The sequence below is a fragment of the Natrix helvetica genome (genome assembly GCF_964273705.1).
Source record: "Natrix helvetica genome assembly, chromosome: 4".
Taxonomy (NCBI): domain Eukaryota; kingdom Metazoa; phylum Chordata; class Lepidosauria; order Squamata; family Natricidae; genus Natrix; species Natrix helvetica.
In genome coordinates this window covers 52,794,404-52,812,522 of record NC_138550.1, presented here as the reverse complement: position 1 = coordinate 52,812,522, position 18,119 = coordinate 52,794,404, and the positions used below count along the sequence as shown (strand labels likewise).

Below are 18,119 nucleotides of genomic sequence, written 5' to 3'. Positions count from 1 at the left end.
GATACAATCAATAAATCATAATCTGTAACAAACTTGTTCTATATTCATATAGAATAAATGGTGAGTCTACGAGTTTCAAAAAAGTAGCTCAGATACGCCACAGATATTTAATATCATGGAGATTTTTAAACATGGCTAAATGTAACTAAAACATACTTCAGAATTCAGTTCTCTGAGCTATTTATGTAGAACTATCATTTGAAAAATTGATAAACTGAGAAGATACTTGCTCATTTGAATGCTTTTTTGTGGATTTATTTTTGAAGCTTAATGCTTCTAGCTTGTTGACTTGGAGATTTGAAAATGTACTTACAAAATAAAATACTTTTGTGTAAACTACATTTTGTAGCATCAGCAAAAATACTGAAGAGCATGTGTGAGAATTTTTACAAATATTCAAAGCCCAAAAAAATTCGAATTTGTGTTGGAACATGGAATGTCAATGGAGGGAAACAATTTCGAAGCATTGCTTTTAGAAACCAGACTCTGACTGACTGGCTTTTGGATGCACCAAAGATAGCTTGCATCAGTGAATTCCAAGGTAAGCCTTGCTGTATTGTTGTTGTTGTTGTTGTTGTTGGGTTTATTTTGATTTTTATTCACTTTGCATCTTTATTCTTTAAAGCAATTTTCACTCTTGAATTTCAGATCGAAAGAGCAAGCCTATTGACATCTTCGCTATAGGATTTGAAGAAATGGTAGAGCTAAATGCAGGAAACATTGTGAGTGCAAGGTAGGTGCCACTGCTTTATAAATATTAAATTAAACAGCCTGCCAATCTGGAAGATACTTTCAAAAATGAAATAATTTTGAGTAATTCAGAACCTAAAATCAAATGCTTATCCTTGTCCCTGATACACAATTTGCCTATTCTGAATCCTTGCTGTCAATATTCTGAAGCTTTTTCCTATAAAAAGTCTAGACAGTTGCTATGAATGCTTACCTAAAAACTATCACAACTTATTTTTTAAACAAATGGAGTATACACAGCTAGTGCACAAGGAGCAAATATGAATTCACTAAGCTTTCTTATTGAGAGCCAGTTTGGGGTAATGGTTAAGCCTCCAGGCTAGAAACTGGGAGATTGAGAGATCTGGTCCTACCTCAGGCACAAAGCTTGCTGAGTAACCTTAGGTCAGTCACTCTGTCTCAGTCCTGAGAAGAAAACAGTAGCAAAACACTTCTGAAATCTTGCCAAGAAAACTTGTCAAAACTGACTGAGAGATAGCACTCCACTTTCTTCTTATTTATGTATTTATTTGCTTATTTAATCAATTTGTAAAGCTGCCTATTTCAATAAATTACTCTGGGCAGTGAATGATAACAAGTAGAATAAAAGCAATGACATAATAAATATAAAAATACACCCATAAAGACAAGCAAGTCACCAGAATATAGCAAACAGCATTCCTTCCTACAGTAGTATTGATGATGACTTACCTAGTTAGGGTAGTGATATGTCTGCAAGAAAACAAGCAAGCTCAAAGAGCACCAAAGACCCCTCAAATGCAAAAAATAAATACAAAGATTAAAATATATAGCAGCAGAGAAAACAACATATAGTCAACAGAGATAGTGTAGCCAACAGATTACACACCTTTTATACGCTCAGATCCAAGAACAGAATAAGATCTTTAGCGCCTCAGCAGTGTTGAGACCATCCTGGCCTCTGGAGAGAGAATGTTCCATCGGGTGATCACTATGGAAGAAAAAAGGGAAAAAATCTTTGACCCTACCAACAACCATTCTTCAGCTAACAAGACCTAAAGCATGCCTATCCTGATGGACCAGATAGGACAGGAACAAACAATGGAGGAGAGGCAGTCCCTCAAGAAACCTGGTCCCAAGATCTTTAATGGTGGCAACTAGCAGCTTGAGTTGCACCAAGAAGCATGCTGACAACCAATGCAGTGCATGAAGTAATGGTATTATATGTACCAAAAAACTGGTGCCATTAAGTACTCATGTTCCTGCATTCTGCACAAGTTAAAGTTTCCAAATGCACTTCAAGGGCAGTTTCACTACAACACATTGTAGTAGTCCAATCAGGAGGTAAGAAAGGGTGTAACTGCTGCAAAACTCAAAAGTTATGCAAAGGCCCTCCTAACAATGGCTGCAACCTGCTCCTTCAGCAAGACCTGTGATTTCAAGAGTACCCCCAGATTTTGTACCAAGTCTGTCTGAGGTACTGCCACCCCATCCAACCAAAAATAGAAAATTCCTAGCAATAAAAGATCCAAACACCCAAAGCTACTTTGATTTGCTTGGATTGAGCTGAAGCCTATTGCATCTCTTCCAGACACCTAGACCTTTCGGGCACTGGGACAGAATGTCCATGGCATCATTCAAGTAGTCTAGGGTGGAGATATATAGCTGGATATCCTCAGCATTCTGGTGACACTTCACCTCAAACTATCAGATGATCTCACTCAGTGGCCTCATGTAAATGTTCAACATGGGAAAGACAACTACCGTATTTTTGGAGTATAAGACGCATCTTTTTCCCCAAAAAAGAGGGTGAAAATCTGGGTGCGATTTATACACTAAATACAGCATTTTTGGCCTACTGAAACCCAATCTCCTTTGCAAAGATGGAAGTGCAGAGGGTTTGGGAGGTTTGCAAAGTGCTCCTGGGGACTGGGGAGCGCAAAAACGAGCAAAAAATGGCCAAAAAACGAGGCTGCAGATGGTTTGGGAGGCCTGCAGAGTGCAAACATTTTTTTTAAAAAAATTCACCTCTTCAAAATCATGGTGCATCTTATAGTCCAAAAATACACTAAGTCCTGCAGTACTTCCCAGGGCAGAAGTTGTGGGCTGGATTTCTTCTCCACTATTAACACCAATTGAAATCTACCTCAGAGGAAGAACCAGCACAGCCCTGTACTGCCAACCCCATTGTTGGTCTAGAACAGCGATGGTGAACCTTTTTTGTCTTGCGTGCCACAAGTGGGGGGAGCGCAGGAGGGTCATGTGCGGGCATGCCGCACCCATAATGCAATGTGCGACCCCCCCAGTGCGCATGCGTGCGCAACGCGCGACACCCCCCCCCCATTTTTACATGCTTTTTTCGCCCTCCCCAGGCTCCAGAGGCTTTATAGGAGCCTGGGAAGGGTGAAAAGAGCCTCCCCTGCCCCCCGGGAGGCCCTCCGGAGGCTTCAGGGACCGTCTGGAGGCTTCCCTGAAGCCTTCGGAGCGCTCAAAAGGATCCTCCGAGCAAACCAGAAGTGACTTCCTGTTTGCTCGGAGGGTTGTTTTAAGCGCTCCGAAGGCGTCAGGGAAGCCTCCGGACGATCCCTGAAGCCTTTGGAACGCTTAAAACAACCCTCCGAGCAACCCAGAAGTCACTTCCGGTTTGCTCGGAGGGTGGTTTTAAGCGCTCCGAAGGCGTCAGGGAAGCCTCCGGACGGTCCCTGAAGCCTTTGGAACGCTTAAAACGACCCTCCGAGCAACCCGGAAGTCACTTCCGGTTTGCTCGGAGGGTGGTTTTAAGCACTCCGAAAGCTTCAGGGAAGCCTCCGGATGGTCCCTGAAGCCTCCGGGGAGCGGGGAAGGCTCTTTTCGCCCTCCCCAGGCTCCTATAAAGCCTCTGGAGCCTGGGAAAGGCGAAAAATTGCTTTTAAAAAGGTGAACTCAGCTGGCCAGCACACGCATGCACGCTGGCCAGCTGACAGGGCAGCGCCTCGCGTGCCCTGACAAATGGCTCCGCGTGCCACTTGTGGCACACGTGCCATAGGTTCGCCATCACTGGTCTAGAAGGATACCATGGTCAATGATAATGCAAGCCGTGAGAGGTCAAGAAGAGCAAGGATGACTGCACTCCTTCAAAGTGTATGTATTAGTGTGGACTAGTATTAAAATATGTTAAATGGCTGTTTGCATCAGTTTCAACAGCACATCCCAATTATGGAAACAATTAAGTCTATGTATTTTGTAGACAATTACTACAGGCATTTTTGTCTGTTCCATATGACTTTTTGGGTAAATACAGGTAATCCTCAATTACCAACCACAATTAGCCCAAAATTTCTGTTGCTAAGTGAAACAGTTATGTGAATTTTGCGCCAGTTTACAATCTTTCTTGCCACAGTTGTTAACTGAATCACTGCAATTGTTAAATTAGTAGCACGGTTGTTAAGTGAAACTGGCTTCCCCAGATCTGGCTTGTCAGAAGGTCATAAGAGATGATCACATGATGCAAAAGATGATCACATGACTTCGGGACATTGCAACCATCATAAATATGAATCAGTTGCCTGGCATTTGAATTTTGATCACGTGACATGGAGATGCTGCAGTGATCTTAAATGTGAAAAAAAATATTGTAAATCACTTTTAAGTGTCATTGTAACTTTGAACGGTCACTAAAAAACTGTTGTAATTCGCAGATTACCTGTATTGCTACAAGTTCCTACTTTTCAATTTTAGGTTTTTTTTTAAAGAGAACTTACCGTAACTATTTTCAGAAAAAAATAATGTACAGGTCCTATAAAAACTAAAATATTATTTTGTCTATATTGGCAGTACAACTAATCAGAAGTTATGGGCTGCTGAGCTTCAGAAGACGATCTCAAGAGATTACAAATATGTTCTCTTGGCTTCAGAACAATTGGTGGGTGTGTGCCTCTTTGTATTCATCAGACCTCAGCATGCCCCTTTTATCAGGTAAATGTTCTGATATGTTAAAACTGATCATTTAAGGTCATTTTATCACTCTGATGAATGTATTTCAGCTACGTATTAAAAACCTTCATGAAACAAGCTTACAGATATAATCATAGATAACGAATATTCCTGTCCTATTTTCACATTTGGTGACAATAACCAACTTTTATGTGATTATACTTACAAAAGTATCTGATAAAAAGAAAAAAGTTTTGATACACATTTTATTTAGTATGTGCTTGGGAATATTTTTCCTGCTATAAAATGCACTATAGAAAGCTCTCCAGAGAAAGAGAGAAACAGAGAGGAAGGAGACACTCGATAGGGCATTTTAGAGTGTGTCTGAGAAGTTAGGGATCTGCTAGTACCAAACAGATTATATGTCCCTCATAGAATCCTTGCTGTGACATCAAGTTGGATTTGATATAACTTGATTACCTCATCCTTGTTGCTTTTAATATGCATAAATTGAATAAATCTGGGCCTTCCCTCACCACCCATCCCTTCCCCACACAAACACAATATTAATTGCATTTTGATGTTTTGGGTTTCCTGATTAAGTTCATTAATTACCTTTTTTTTAGATTTGTTTAATTTTTCATTTAAAAGAAGCTGGTGTACGGCAAGTAAAGTCACAGCATCACCCGTAAAGTCATAGCATTTTGCATCACCTTCTACTCTCTTTTAGCTGTTTAGTAATCCCTAGAAAATATACCCTGTAGATCTGTCTCAATTCACAATACTGAATTGAGGTGGCAGAGAATGTCCAGGGTGGCAGTGAAGAATTTCATTGGCCACCATTCTGACAAAACAGTGTTTGTGACTGGTCATGCCTGCTTAGATAGCCTTCAGCATGCTCTCACAACCCCAAAAATGAATGAGAAGACAAAACATTTACCAAATGAAAGAAATGGGAATAACAAGTTAGTAAATAATAGAGTTAAACTAAGCAAACATTTATTCATGGAAAGCAGGAAGATTGGAATATCTGTAGAGTGCAAAGGTGGGTTTTTAGCATCAAAAGCCCAGGCAGGGGGCCTTCTGGCAATTTGATACAGAAGACTCAAAACCTTCATAATTGAAGGGAAAGCTCTCTAACATACTCTGTTTTGGTTTAAATACTATAACTGAATTAATTCTTAAATTTTTTTTAATGCTATAATAACAAAATAATCTTGTAAGCTCCTTTTTTTAAAGGAAAACATATTTTATTCAAGTTGACTATAGTTATGATTGTTCTAAGGGGCTGTCCTTAGTATATTACAACAAATACATATACAATTCTGAGGGGAGAAAATGCTCACTTCAAAATTGGGAAAAAATATTTCCCACAGTATTTTCTATTCGAACAGTATCAAAATGTTCCCAACCAGCATGAACCCCAAAATTCAGGTTGAAACTGATATAAGAATAAATATTCTTGGTAAAATACTATACTATTGTATGAATATCATTGTGCAGGACCATTGAACATACTCAGTGATGATAGAATCTGATCACCTAAGACAGTTAAAATTATTTGTAAGTGGTAAGGCTTAAATGCTTTGAAAACTTGAACAAAAATGGAAATTACATCTTTTGACTATCTAATTTTCATTTTCATTGTAGGGACGTTGCAGTAGACACTGTGAAGACTGGTATGGGAGGAGCTACTGGTAATAAGGGTGCAGTAGCTATTCGAATGTTGTTTCATACATCCAGTCTTTGCTTTGTATGCAGTCACTTTGCTGCAGGGCAATCACAAGTCAAGGAGAGAAATGAAGATTTTGTGGAAATATGTCGCAAGCTGAGCTTCCCAATGGTAAGATGAAATTAAATCTCCTAATCAGATATTGTCTGAAAAGATTCTAATACCGAATTTTAAGAGACCCCCAATAAATATTACATGAACAGATTGGTGCAAAAAAGCTATAATCAGAGGCTAAGATTTGATTTTCATCTGTACTTTTATGTATATTTCAATAGAAGAATTGGTATTCCATGACCAATTAGGTATTTATTTAATAATTATTATAAAAAATGTTTTTCTAATAATCTGCCCTTACTTTCCGTGATATATCAAATATTTTGAAAGTAAAAATAAAATTTAATTTTATTAGTTTTTAATGAACAATATCAAGTGACATTAACATAAATCTATGCAAAGAAAAGGGGGGAAATATGGAAAAAATAAAAGCTGTCTGCTGCAGTGAGGATAAAGGAGCAGGTACTGTGCATTTAAAAATTGCCATATAAATGAAGTATACCAGATTATTTATTACTATTTTGTTTATTAATTTATATGCTGGCCCTGTCACATATGGATGGATGGATAGATAGATATATTTCAAAAGTTACATATACACTATATTGCCAAAAGTATTCGCTCACCCATCCAAATAATCAGAATGAGGTGTTCCAATCACTTGGCGACAGGTGTATAAAATCAAGTAAATAGGAATGCACACTGTTTTTACAAACATTTGTGAAAGAATGGATCGCTCTCAGGAGCTCAGTGAATTCCAGCGTGGAACTGTGATAGGCTGCCACCTGTGCAACAAATCCAGTCATGAAATTTCCTCGCTCCTAAATATTCCACAGTCAACTGTCAGCTGTATTATAAGAACGTGGAAATGTTTGGGAACAACAGCAACTCAGCCACGAAGTGGTAGGCCACGTAAACTCATCCAACATCAGTGTGTGATCTCCCAAATGCACTTCTGGAAGAATGGTCAAAAATTCCCATAAACACACTCCTGAACCTTGTGAACAGCCTTCCCAGAAGAGTTGAAGCTGTTATAGCTGTAAAGGGTGGACCGACGTCATATTGAACCCTATGGATTAGGAATGGGATGTCACTTACAGTAAGTTCATATGCAAGTAAAGGCAGGTGAGCGAATACTTTTGGCAATATAGTGTATAACTGAAATCAAGGAAACGGTCGGTACGAGGATGAGATTGTCTCACCCTGTCAACTACCTCCAGCAGTCAGCAACCCGCTCAGGGCCCCAAACCCAACTGGCAGAACCAGTGTTTGGTCTTTTTTACTATTGAGATAAATCATAAAACCCATCCTACTATCATAAAATTGTGGTTCCTGTCTTTGATGTCTCATTAATTAACTTTATATGTGGTTCTTTCCCCAATATAATAGGTTTTACTAACCTGCAACTCTATGGTTAGGTTACCTAGAGTTTTCCAATGTTGCACTGAGTTTTTTATATTTTTAACCTTGTGATTTGGTCTCGCAAATAAATGCAGTAAATCTGTTTCTGGGGAACATTCAATTCTTTGATTAGTGATGGTACTTTTCTCCCCAAACACTTCATGTGAAAAAAGCTATACATTTATCATGTGACTACTACTACAAATGAGAAAAAATATCCATTTTTGACCTCTTCACCATTTAGAAGAATAGTTGTGGTACACATGTGCCAGTCCAACAGGAAGTGAATATAAATTAGCCTTGTAATTGGACTTCAGGGCCAGGCTAAGTAAAAAATAGAATAAACATCTTAGCACTTAGACTTATACACTGCTCTTTTATAGCCCTCTCTAAGTGGTTTACAATCTTATTGCCCCTAACAATCTGGGTCCTCATTTTACCCATCTCGGAAAGAAGCAAGGCTGAGTCAACCTTGAGCCTGCTGAGATTTGGTCCTCGACTTACAATCCAATTGAGCCTAAAATTTCTGTTGCTAAGTGAGACAGTTGTTAAGAGAATTTTGTCCCATTTTATAACCATTCTTGTCACACTTGTTAAATGAATCACAGCAGTTGTTCAGTTAGCAACATGGTTCTTTTGTGAATCTGGCTTCCACGTTGAATTGGTCTTTGAGGAGGTCAAAAAGGTGATCACATGACCTCAGGACACTGCGACCATCATAAATATGTCAGTTGCAAGTGTCTGAATTTTGATCAATGACCATGGGGATGCTACAATGATCGTAAGAGTGAAAATCAATCATGTCACTTTTTTCAAAAGGTCACTAAATTAACAGTTGTATGTCAATGACAACCTGTACTGTAATTTAATAACAAATATGTGTTGTACCCAGATTCAAAATGGCCGCACTGATTTCTTCTTGTATTTCAGGGCAGAATGCTGTTTTCACATGACTATGTATTTTGGTGTGGTGATTTTAATTATCGTATAGATCTTCCTAATGAGGAAGTAAAAGAACTAATTCGGCAGCAGAATTGGGATGCTCTTATTGCAGGAGATCAACTTGTTAATCAGAAAAATGCAGGGCAGGTAACATTGCATATTTCCTTTAAAGATATATGGTTTCCTCTTTGCTGTTAACTGTTGCTGTTAAATGTTAACATATTCAGCATCAAAGGCTAGTTAGTTATCTGGCTTTTTAGAAGTATTACTAGTCCGATGGGTCGTATCAGTTATTTTGTGTCCCATAGTAATATGTTTCTGTTTCCAAATAGGAGGTTTTCAGTTCATATTTGAGGCTCTAGAATCTCTTTTAATTGCACTTAAGCAAAGAAAACCTTAGCACTGCCTCCTTTGATTTTGCACAATTTGAAAAGATTGGGTTAAAAAAAAGAAAAAGTTTTTATTTTTCATAAAAGCTTTTATTTTTTAATTGCTATTGGGCCATTAGGAGCCTTTAGTTCTTGATATAAATGAACCTTTTTATATTTTATCTGCCAGAGATCCTATGAGATCCAGTCATAACCAATTTGCATATATTGTACATGTGGTGTTGGTAAATTAAGTATCATTTGAATACATTTGTTCTGCTCAGATCTTGCTTTCTTTTTTTTTTTTTTTTTTTAAACATTTATGTGGAAAAGGGTAGGTGGAATTACAAATTTTGGCAGTTGCAAGTGTGGCAGACGCCCCCTCCCTCCAAACTCCTAGGTTACATCAAAATATCAAATCTTAATACATAATCATAAAAAGTCAGCATCTTAATTCTAGAAAGAATAATTTTCAATCAATTTATATAATTATAATATATAGTCTAGTTATAAATTCATTTTTACTTTCGGTCTGTTTATAACATTGTGATTTTCTTATTTATTTTTGTGATCTGAGCTTTCTTGGTGTTGACCCTTCACCCCCCGCTGGCAGAGCTCCGGCCCCTCCCGTGTCCTGTATGACCGTTGTGGTGTCTTCTGTTTTTTCTAGGTTGGCTTTATTTTTTTCCATAAAGGCCTGTGCCTCTATGGGTGTATTAATTCTGATTCTTGTCTCCTCCCAGAATATCAGCATACCTTCAGGCATCAACCATCTAAACCACACCCCCTTCTGGTATAATTTATTCGCCAATTGCGAATAATTTTTCCTTTTTTCCTTAATTTTTTTGGGAATCTGCTTTAGAATGGTTATCTCCCTGTCACAGTATGTCAATGTTTGCCCCCTTTGTACACCCAGAATTTCATCTCTTGTGGTTTTCCTAAGGAATTTAATGTGAACCTCCCTGGGTACATTATGTGTTCTGGCATATGCTGAATTCACTCTATAAGCTAGGTCTATCTCCCATTCCATCTGCTGTTTATCTTTGTGTATGTATTCAGCTAAAATATTAGTCATAATGTCCCTTATGTTTTCCCCATCTGCTTCTATTACATTTTGAAATCTAAGATAAAAGGACATTCTCTCAAACTCTATTTTCATTTGTTGGATGTCAAGTTCTTTGTTCCCCTTCTGTAAAGCCTCTACCCCCCCCCCTCGCCTCCGCCACCCCACCCTCCACAAGGTCCAGTCTCTGTGAGTTCTTAAAGATTTGGGCTTGGTTCTGTTTAATTTCATCTTTCATTTCCCTTAACTGTTTCTTAATTTCCTCCTGGCCCTGTAGAATTTGTTGAAGCATTTGTTGAAAGTCTATCTCTGTAGTCTTGGGTTGCATCAGTTCTGTTATCTTTGACTGTGTAGCTGGGCTAGACGTTGCAGACGTTGGGGCAGAAGTAGCAAATCCAGGCTTTCCAGGAGGTGGTCTTTTTGGAGACATGGTTTTTAAAGCAAGGAAATCAGTCAAAATAGAGACTGGGCAGCTGGAGAAGTAGAGCAGGCAGGCGAATCCAGAAGGCAGAGGATCCAAACAGATGGGGATTTCTTTAGTCAGTCTAGCAATAGATGAAAATTTTTTCCCCAAAGAGTTCAGAAAAGAACAATCCACAAGAGATTCCTCTGGGTGACTCGGAGACAAAGACCGGAAGCCTGAATTTTAAAGGTGGAGTCAGGTTTCACAGTTCATGGAGACAACGGAAGTGTGCCATCTTGCCCTGCCAGCTTTGGGCTCAGAGGCATAATAAAGTTTTAAAAGTTCAGAAAGTTCTCAGTTCACCCATAAGTTCTGGAGCTAAGTCCAATGAAAGTCACTTTTATAAGGGTGAGGCATCATTAGTTGGCTCTCCCCCCTCCTCCTTCCCCTGAGGGCGAAAGCAAAATCTTCTCAAGCCGCTTGTCCAAGGGAGGGGGGGAAGATCTTGCTTTCTTGATGCTTAGTGTATTGCTTTACCTCAGCCAATGGAAGCTGAATCCAAATAAGATGGTCAAAAATGGCAGGTTATAGTTTGATTATGATTGTGCAGCCCAAATGTGCAGTACAAATGGAGATATACCTCACATAATAAAGCATAAAAGTGTTTCAGAAGCCACTGAGAGAAAGAGAATAGTTCATGGACTTGGAACACTTGTGGATTTCTCTTTTGGCTGACAAGAATAAAAGCATGCAAGTAAAAAATTGAAACCATGCTCTCTAATATATACCATGAAATAATTTTCTCTTTAGTTTTAGTTCCATTTCATTTTTAGTGGTCAAGTCAGATATAATTAATAGGAATAATACAATGAAGGAAATAAAGTGTCTACATAAAGAAATAATAAAAAAAGAAATAAAAAATATCATTTCCATTGCTTGTATTCTCCACAGTCGCCATTCTGCTAAATCTACAAGTAGGATATCTTCGGTAATAATAATTTATTAAAATTGTATGCTATCTGATAAGATTTCCAATAACTCTGGGTAGTTCATAACAATAAAAATACAATAAAATCAATAAAACTAATAAGCACAAGAAAGTAGATGAAATTTAGCAAGGGGTCTCACTCTTCATTCTCAAAGGCCTTGGTGAAGTCACACCAAGGGTCTTCTTGGTTATTCTAAGCAATAGCAGAAAGAAATCCAGATCGCAGGCGGAACTTCATTTCCAATGGGTAGACAGTGCTACAGAGAATGTATTTTTCCAAGGGTCCCAATAGATTGTTGTTTAATTGAAGGAACCCCAAGTGTACCAACTCTGGAAGATTGAATCAGGCAGGTAGATACTATGGGAGACAGGTGGACCCTCAAGTAACCAGGTCCTATGCTGTGTAGCCCTTTATAGGTAACAATCAGATAAATAAGTTACATTTTGTAATTTCCCTTTAGTTTTCAGTTTTCAAATTCTTTGCACACAAAAAACAAGACACACCTCCTTTTGATATACTGACTTTCTTTGAAGTAGTATAGTAGAGGAAAGCATTGTATAAATTCAGTCAGACTAGTCTTTATGATGTAAAAAAAAAAGTTGCTATGGGATCACTCATCATACATATGACCTCAATACTAGACTATGCACATGAATTATATGTATATCTTCTTCAGCCTATTTGGTTGGAAACTTCAGCTGGTCCTGAATACATATGCTTTGGTAAGGACAGCCTATTTTAAGATCTTGCCAACCTTAACACTGAGAGAGACTAGTATTTTAACTTAGTAAGACTAGTTACAGTAAATGCATTTCAGTATACTGGCGTCTGATAATGTGGAATCTGGGTTATTATAGAGTACAATTGAGTATTGTAAAATGCCACATTTTTTCCATCTTTGAAGACCTATGGAGATCATAAGGGGAAAAAATATCCCCAACATCAACATTCATAAAATATATCTTGACTATTTTTAATAATTATATTTGGTCACTTTTTCAAATATATGTGTCATTTATACAGTCTGCAGCGCTTATTTTTATATTTTTTTCTTTGCTGTTGTAGGCAAATTTCCCCTCACCCCCCCCACTCCCTAAATTCTCTACCTAATCTACTAGCAGTGTCAGCTATGGTATTAATGTCACTTATAATATTCAGAATCTCATAAATAAATTTTATACAGCAAGGTTAAGTTTTGCTTTGTAGCTTTGTATGATATTGGTATAATATTAAAGTTTTCCTAATGCTCTAGTTTCCTTCCTACAGATATTTAGAGGCTTTGTTGAGGGAAAAGTAGCTTTTGCTCCTACCTACAAATATGATTTATTTTCGGATGACTATGATACCAGTGAAAAATGTCGTACACCAGCTTGGACAGATCGGATACTGTGGAGAAGACGAAAATGGCCTTTTGACCGATCAGGTGAGATAATGAAATGTAATATTGCCAATACAAAGTAGTCTGATAAGGATTAGTTCTGTAAACATTCTGTACAAAAATGGAAAGTATTAGACTTATAAGAAATAATTATATCTGATTCATGGATATGTTTGGTTTTACTTTCATGTGGGAAGACACAAGCATTTTAATACTAGAAATTCATTAAATATATGCTAAAAGTTTCTTTCTAATAAATAGGGTATTGTGAAAAAAGCTCTGAAGTAAAATTCCGATTTACTGCTTCAAGTATTTTAATTTATGTGCTTTTAGATTCTATTTAAAATGTATGTTTCAGTACAAAACTGAAGTGACAATTTCACACTGATTTCCTTTTCCCTTTGTAGTCCTATAACCTGAGGTCTCTAGAACGTATCACTTTTTTTTAATTATTTTAGCGGAAGACATGGACCTTTTGAACTCCAATTTTGACGATGAAAATAAACTTCTTTACACATGGAATCCAGGAAGTCTTCTATATTATGGACGGGCAGAATTAAAAACATCTGATCATAGGTTTGAACTTATCCTTTCATAATAGCTTCTCATCCTTTGAAAAACTATTCCAATATGATCCATGGCTTTGGATTAATTTATGACTTTTATTGATATATTTTCAGGCCTGTTGTTGCGCTAATTGATATAGATATTTTTGAAGTTGATGCAGAAGAGCGACACAAAGTTTACAAGGAAGTAATTGCAGTTCAGGGACCTCCTGATGGCACTATAATGATTTCCATTAAAGGATCATCATTAGAAGATAACTATTTTGATGATAATTTGATTGATGAACTTCTTCAAAAATTTGCAACTTATGGTGAAGTTATACTTATAAGGTTAGAACAAATTCAATTGTAAATACTGCATCTTTTTCTTAAAATGTTCAAATTCTTTTATTTAGAGTAAGCAAAAATAATAAATCTTTATGTTTACAATATTTTGGGGAAATTATTGTAGGACGTAAGGCAAAATTATTCCAATTTTCAGAGCGGCTTCCCAGCGTAGTCTTTTCTATAAGACTAATGATAATACAATTAGTCCTCAACCTACAAGAGTTCATTTAGTGTCCATTCGAAGTTACAACAAAAGTTACTTATGACCTTTTTACGACTTTCTGACAAACTAAGTCAATGGGAATGCCAAACAGCCATGAGACTTACAACATTTGCAGTGATTCGCTTAATAACTGTGGCAAGGAAGATTGTAAAATGGGACAGAATTCACATAACAAATGTCTCACTTAGCAACATACATTTTGGGCTCAATTGAAAGTCAAGGACTACTTATATATTTTCAGCAGTAGAATAAAATATAAATGATAGGTATGCGTTTTAGAGTTTCTTATATGTATTCGTTTCAGGTCTTTTTATACTGCCTATGCCCGTGATGGTGAACCTATGGCATGTGTGCCACAGGTGGCATGCGGAGCCATTTGTTAGGGCACATGCGGCGTTGCTCTGTCAGGTCCAGCACGCACCAGCTGACTTCAGCCTTCTTTTTTCGGCGTTTTCGCCCTCCGGAGGCTTCCCTGAAGCCTCTGGAAGGCAAAAAAAACACCCAACGGGCTAACCGGAAATTGGGGAATGGTTTGCGTGTTGGGCCGCTTTTCGTGCTCCGGAGCCTTCAGGGAAGCCTCCTAAAGGCTCCAGAGGGCGAAAAATGGACCTACGGATGAACCAGAAGTGACTTCTGGGTTGCCCGTAGAGCCATTTTTCGCGCTCTGGAGCCTTCAGGGAAGCCTCCTAAAGGCTGGGGGGGGGAGGCCCTCTCCAGGCTCCTAGAAAGCCTCTGGAACCTGGGGAGGGTGAAAAATGAGTCCATCGCAGGCTAAAAGTGGGTAGGGGGATAGCAGGGGTTGCACGCATAGCATTATGGGTGTGGGCACGCCCACGCACGACCATCACCCTGTTCCCCCCGCTTTTAGCACGCAATCCGAAAAAGGTTAGCCATCACTGGCCTTTGCTTACAACAGAAAACACCTTTGTATTTCTATAAAAATGCATTGTTTGTAAATAGGAGCATACCTGCGTTTGGATATTTATCAGAAGTGATGTAGTATAATATTGTATGATAAGCATTGAAACAATGCAAATGGTATGGGAATAATAGACTGAACAATGTTGGCACTTTTGGTTGGCAGTGTTTTACTTTAGCTTGTGAAAATTTGTAAATAATAATTTTTAAGATATTTGGACAACATTTCCTATGCCAAAACATTTTTATGGCTTAGTGTTGTATGACAGCTGGGCTACCACTGCATGTTAAATATAAAACACTGTCTTAAGAATTATGGCTATGTATTCGGTGTTCTAGTCTTAGAAAAACCAAATCGGAATGGCAAAAGGGTTCTCTTTATTCTTTTTATATAGTATTTTTTTTATTACTTTGGAATAAGTTTTGTAGCTATTATTGCATCTACATTTTGTTTCAGGTAGCCAATATCATGCTAGTCATTTGGGACAAAGTAGAAATATTGAAAAAATAAACTACGGAGACAACATATAGATGAGTAGTAATCTTCAGTTTGTTGTGTCATTATGTTTAAAATTTGTTATACTTTACAGATTTGTAGAAGATAAAATGTGGGTGACATTTTTGGAAGGCAGCTCTGCTTTAAATGTTCTGGATCTCGATGGTATTGAGGTAACAATCATTTCTATTCTTATTTATACCTCTGTAAATAATACTGGTGTAAGCAGAGTATGTTGATATTGTGATTGATTTTAGTATTCTCTAATCATTAGGTATAGATATTTGATAAGCCATTCTTGTGAAATTTGGGACTTAAGTTTGAGGTGCAGTCTGCTTCAATGTACATATTTCTTCCTGAGTCAGTGGTATATTAGGACGCATGGGAATGATGAAGCAATAGGAAGTGGTTGTTTCTAAGATTCTATTTGTTTCCACATATGTTTGCATGTATAACCATTTTATTTTGCAGCTAGCACAATGATGTCAACCTCAGCAAAACCTAGAGCGGTAGTCCTCAACTTACAACCTTTTGCTTACTGACTCTTTGAAGTTACAACGGCACTGAAAAATGTAATATGACATTTTTCACATTTAGGATCTTTCCAACAGGCACATGATCAAAATTTGGACGCTTGGCAACGGCTCATATTTATGACAGTTGCAGTGTCCAGGAGTCATGTGATCACCTTTTTGTGACCATCTGACAAGCAAAGTCAATGGAGAAGCCAAATTCACTTTACAACTGTTGCTAATTTAACTGCAGTGATTCACTTAACGACTGTGGTAAGAAAGGTCGTAAAATGGGGCAAAACTCACTTAACAACTGTCTCACTTAGAAACAGAAATTTTAGTCTCAATTGCAGTTGTAAGTCAAGGACTACCTGTATTGTGTCATACAAAATTCTACTCCTTGTGAGGGAAGTCGTGACAAACAAAAAGGGACAGAATATCATGTGGGTCATGATATCATTTGGCACAGTTCTGCAGATATTCCTATTTCTAGATTAATTTTTCAAATGATCATGTTTATTCTTTTCTCTCTAGTTACCATTCTCTCTAATTAACATTCTCTCTAATTACCATATACCATATAAAGAAGTTTTGGTTTGTGGAGGGGAGGGGTTGATTTGATTTTTAAAAAAGAAATGGTGTGAACTATTCTTTCTGGTTGAAATTCAGGTTCTTGGGAAAACCGCTAACATTTCTTTGAAAAACCCTGATTGGATTAAGAGTTTAGAAGATGAAATTAGTTTGGAGAGAGTTAATATTGGGCTGCCTTCATCAACAAGTTCTACTTTGCTTTGTGAAGATGCAGAAGTTACTGCAGACTACGATATGGAAGGTTTGCCAGATTCAAGATTGATTCTGTTCAGTGGGTGCTATACAGCTCATGTTACTAATATACAACACATCACAGTTGAATCTATTAATTTATTGAATTTTAGGATAAGAATAAAAACTATTTTTCTCATCTGTTAATACCACATTCCCTTACTTAGTTCATAAACTTGTCTATCAACCAAATCTTTTCTAAATTTACCTTATTGATTCTGTAAGGGACCACGTTAGCAACCACAATTTATATGAAATTATTACCTTTTATTTGGCACATATTTACCAGAATGAGATGTTAAAGTGTACCTAAATTTCAAATAGAATACTGAGGAATATATAATAGTTAAGCTCCTGTTTATCGTCAAGATGTCAGGGTTCCAATAATTTAATTAGCAATAAGTTTGCTAATATCTACATGGTTTCCACTGTGCTAACGTTCCCGAAAAGTTGAAAGACCTGACTGTTGTCCCACGTTTTGGATTTGGCTGGCTGGGGTCCCTGTCAGATTGTATGAGGCTTAGCTTAACTTGATCCACCACCAGTTCTTGTTTGTTTATTTTTAGATAACTGTTAATGTTTATTTTATCAGTTTGGAGTTGAGAGGTGCCTAAATAAATAAATTAAAAATAAATTACATTGCACCATATGACTCTTCTGACCTAGATTTCCTGATACAACAAAAAGCACACGGTTAGGTCCAAAACCCTCTTTTTATTTCAAAGGCTGTGAATTATATTCATTCACAGCCGATAATGAGTCCCAAATAGTTGGAAAGAGTTCTACAGGAGGCTGCCAAAGTCTTTCAGAATAAGGCTGATAGGCACCCACCTTTATCTTCTTTGAAAATGCTGCCAAAGACTTAATTAGCAATTAGCTTGGCAAGGCCACACGGAGCAAAGTCCAAATAGAGTTTCAGAAGGTAAACTGACCAGCATGAACCAAATTGCTTCCAGCAAAGGCTCATGTGCCTTTACTCCTCCTCTATGTTCTAAGGGAGGGGCCAGTTACCTCCAAACCTTACTCCTGAGTCGTCTCTTCTTACAATACCATACAATAGCAGAGTTGGAAGGGACCTTGGAGGTCTTCTAACCCCCGGCCTAGGCAGGAAACCCTATACCATTTCAGACAAATTGCTATCCAACATCTTCTTAAAGACTTCCAGTGTTGGGCATTCACAACTTCTGGAGGCAAGCTGTTCCACTGATTGATTGTTCTAACTGTCAGGAAGTTTCTCCTCAGTTCTAAGTTGCTTCTCTCCTTGATTAGTTTCCACCCATTGCTTCTTGTTCTTCCCTCAGGTGC

The 18,119-nt window shown here is 37.7% G+C and overlaps 1 protein-coding gene across 6 annotated transcripts in view; it reads left to right on the top strand.

Annotated features, from left to right (window-relative positions):
• Window positions 1–18,119, top strand: part of SYNJ1 (synaptojanin 1) — a 58,050-nt gene that overhangs the window by 20,162 nt on the left and 19,769 nt on the right. For all 6 annotated transcript variants that reach the window (XM_081951282.1, XM_081951283.1, XM_081951281.1 and 3 more), the window contains 10 exons: window positions 350–541; window positions 649–733; window positions 4,522–4,662; window positions 6,271–6,463; window positions 8,738–8,896; window positions 12,839–12,995; window positions 13,409–13,526; window positions 13,631–13,846; window positions 15,575–15,653; window positions 16,662–16,824. In XM_081951282.1, the coding sequence (XP_081807408.1) occupies window positions 350–541; window positions 649–733; window positions 4,522–4,662; window positions 6,271–6,463; window positions 8,738–8,896; window positions 12,839–12,995; window positions 13,409–13,526; window positions 13,631–13,846; window positions 15,575–15,653; window positions 16,662–16,824 (1,503 nt within the window). The remainder of the gene's footprint in view (window positions 1–349; window positions 542–648; window positions 734–4,521; window positions 4,663–6,270; window positions 6,464–8,737; window positions 8,897–12,838; window positions 12,996–13,408; window positions 13,527–13,630; window positions 13,847–15,574; window positions 15,654–16,661; window positions 16,825–18,119) is intronic.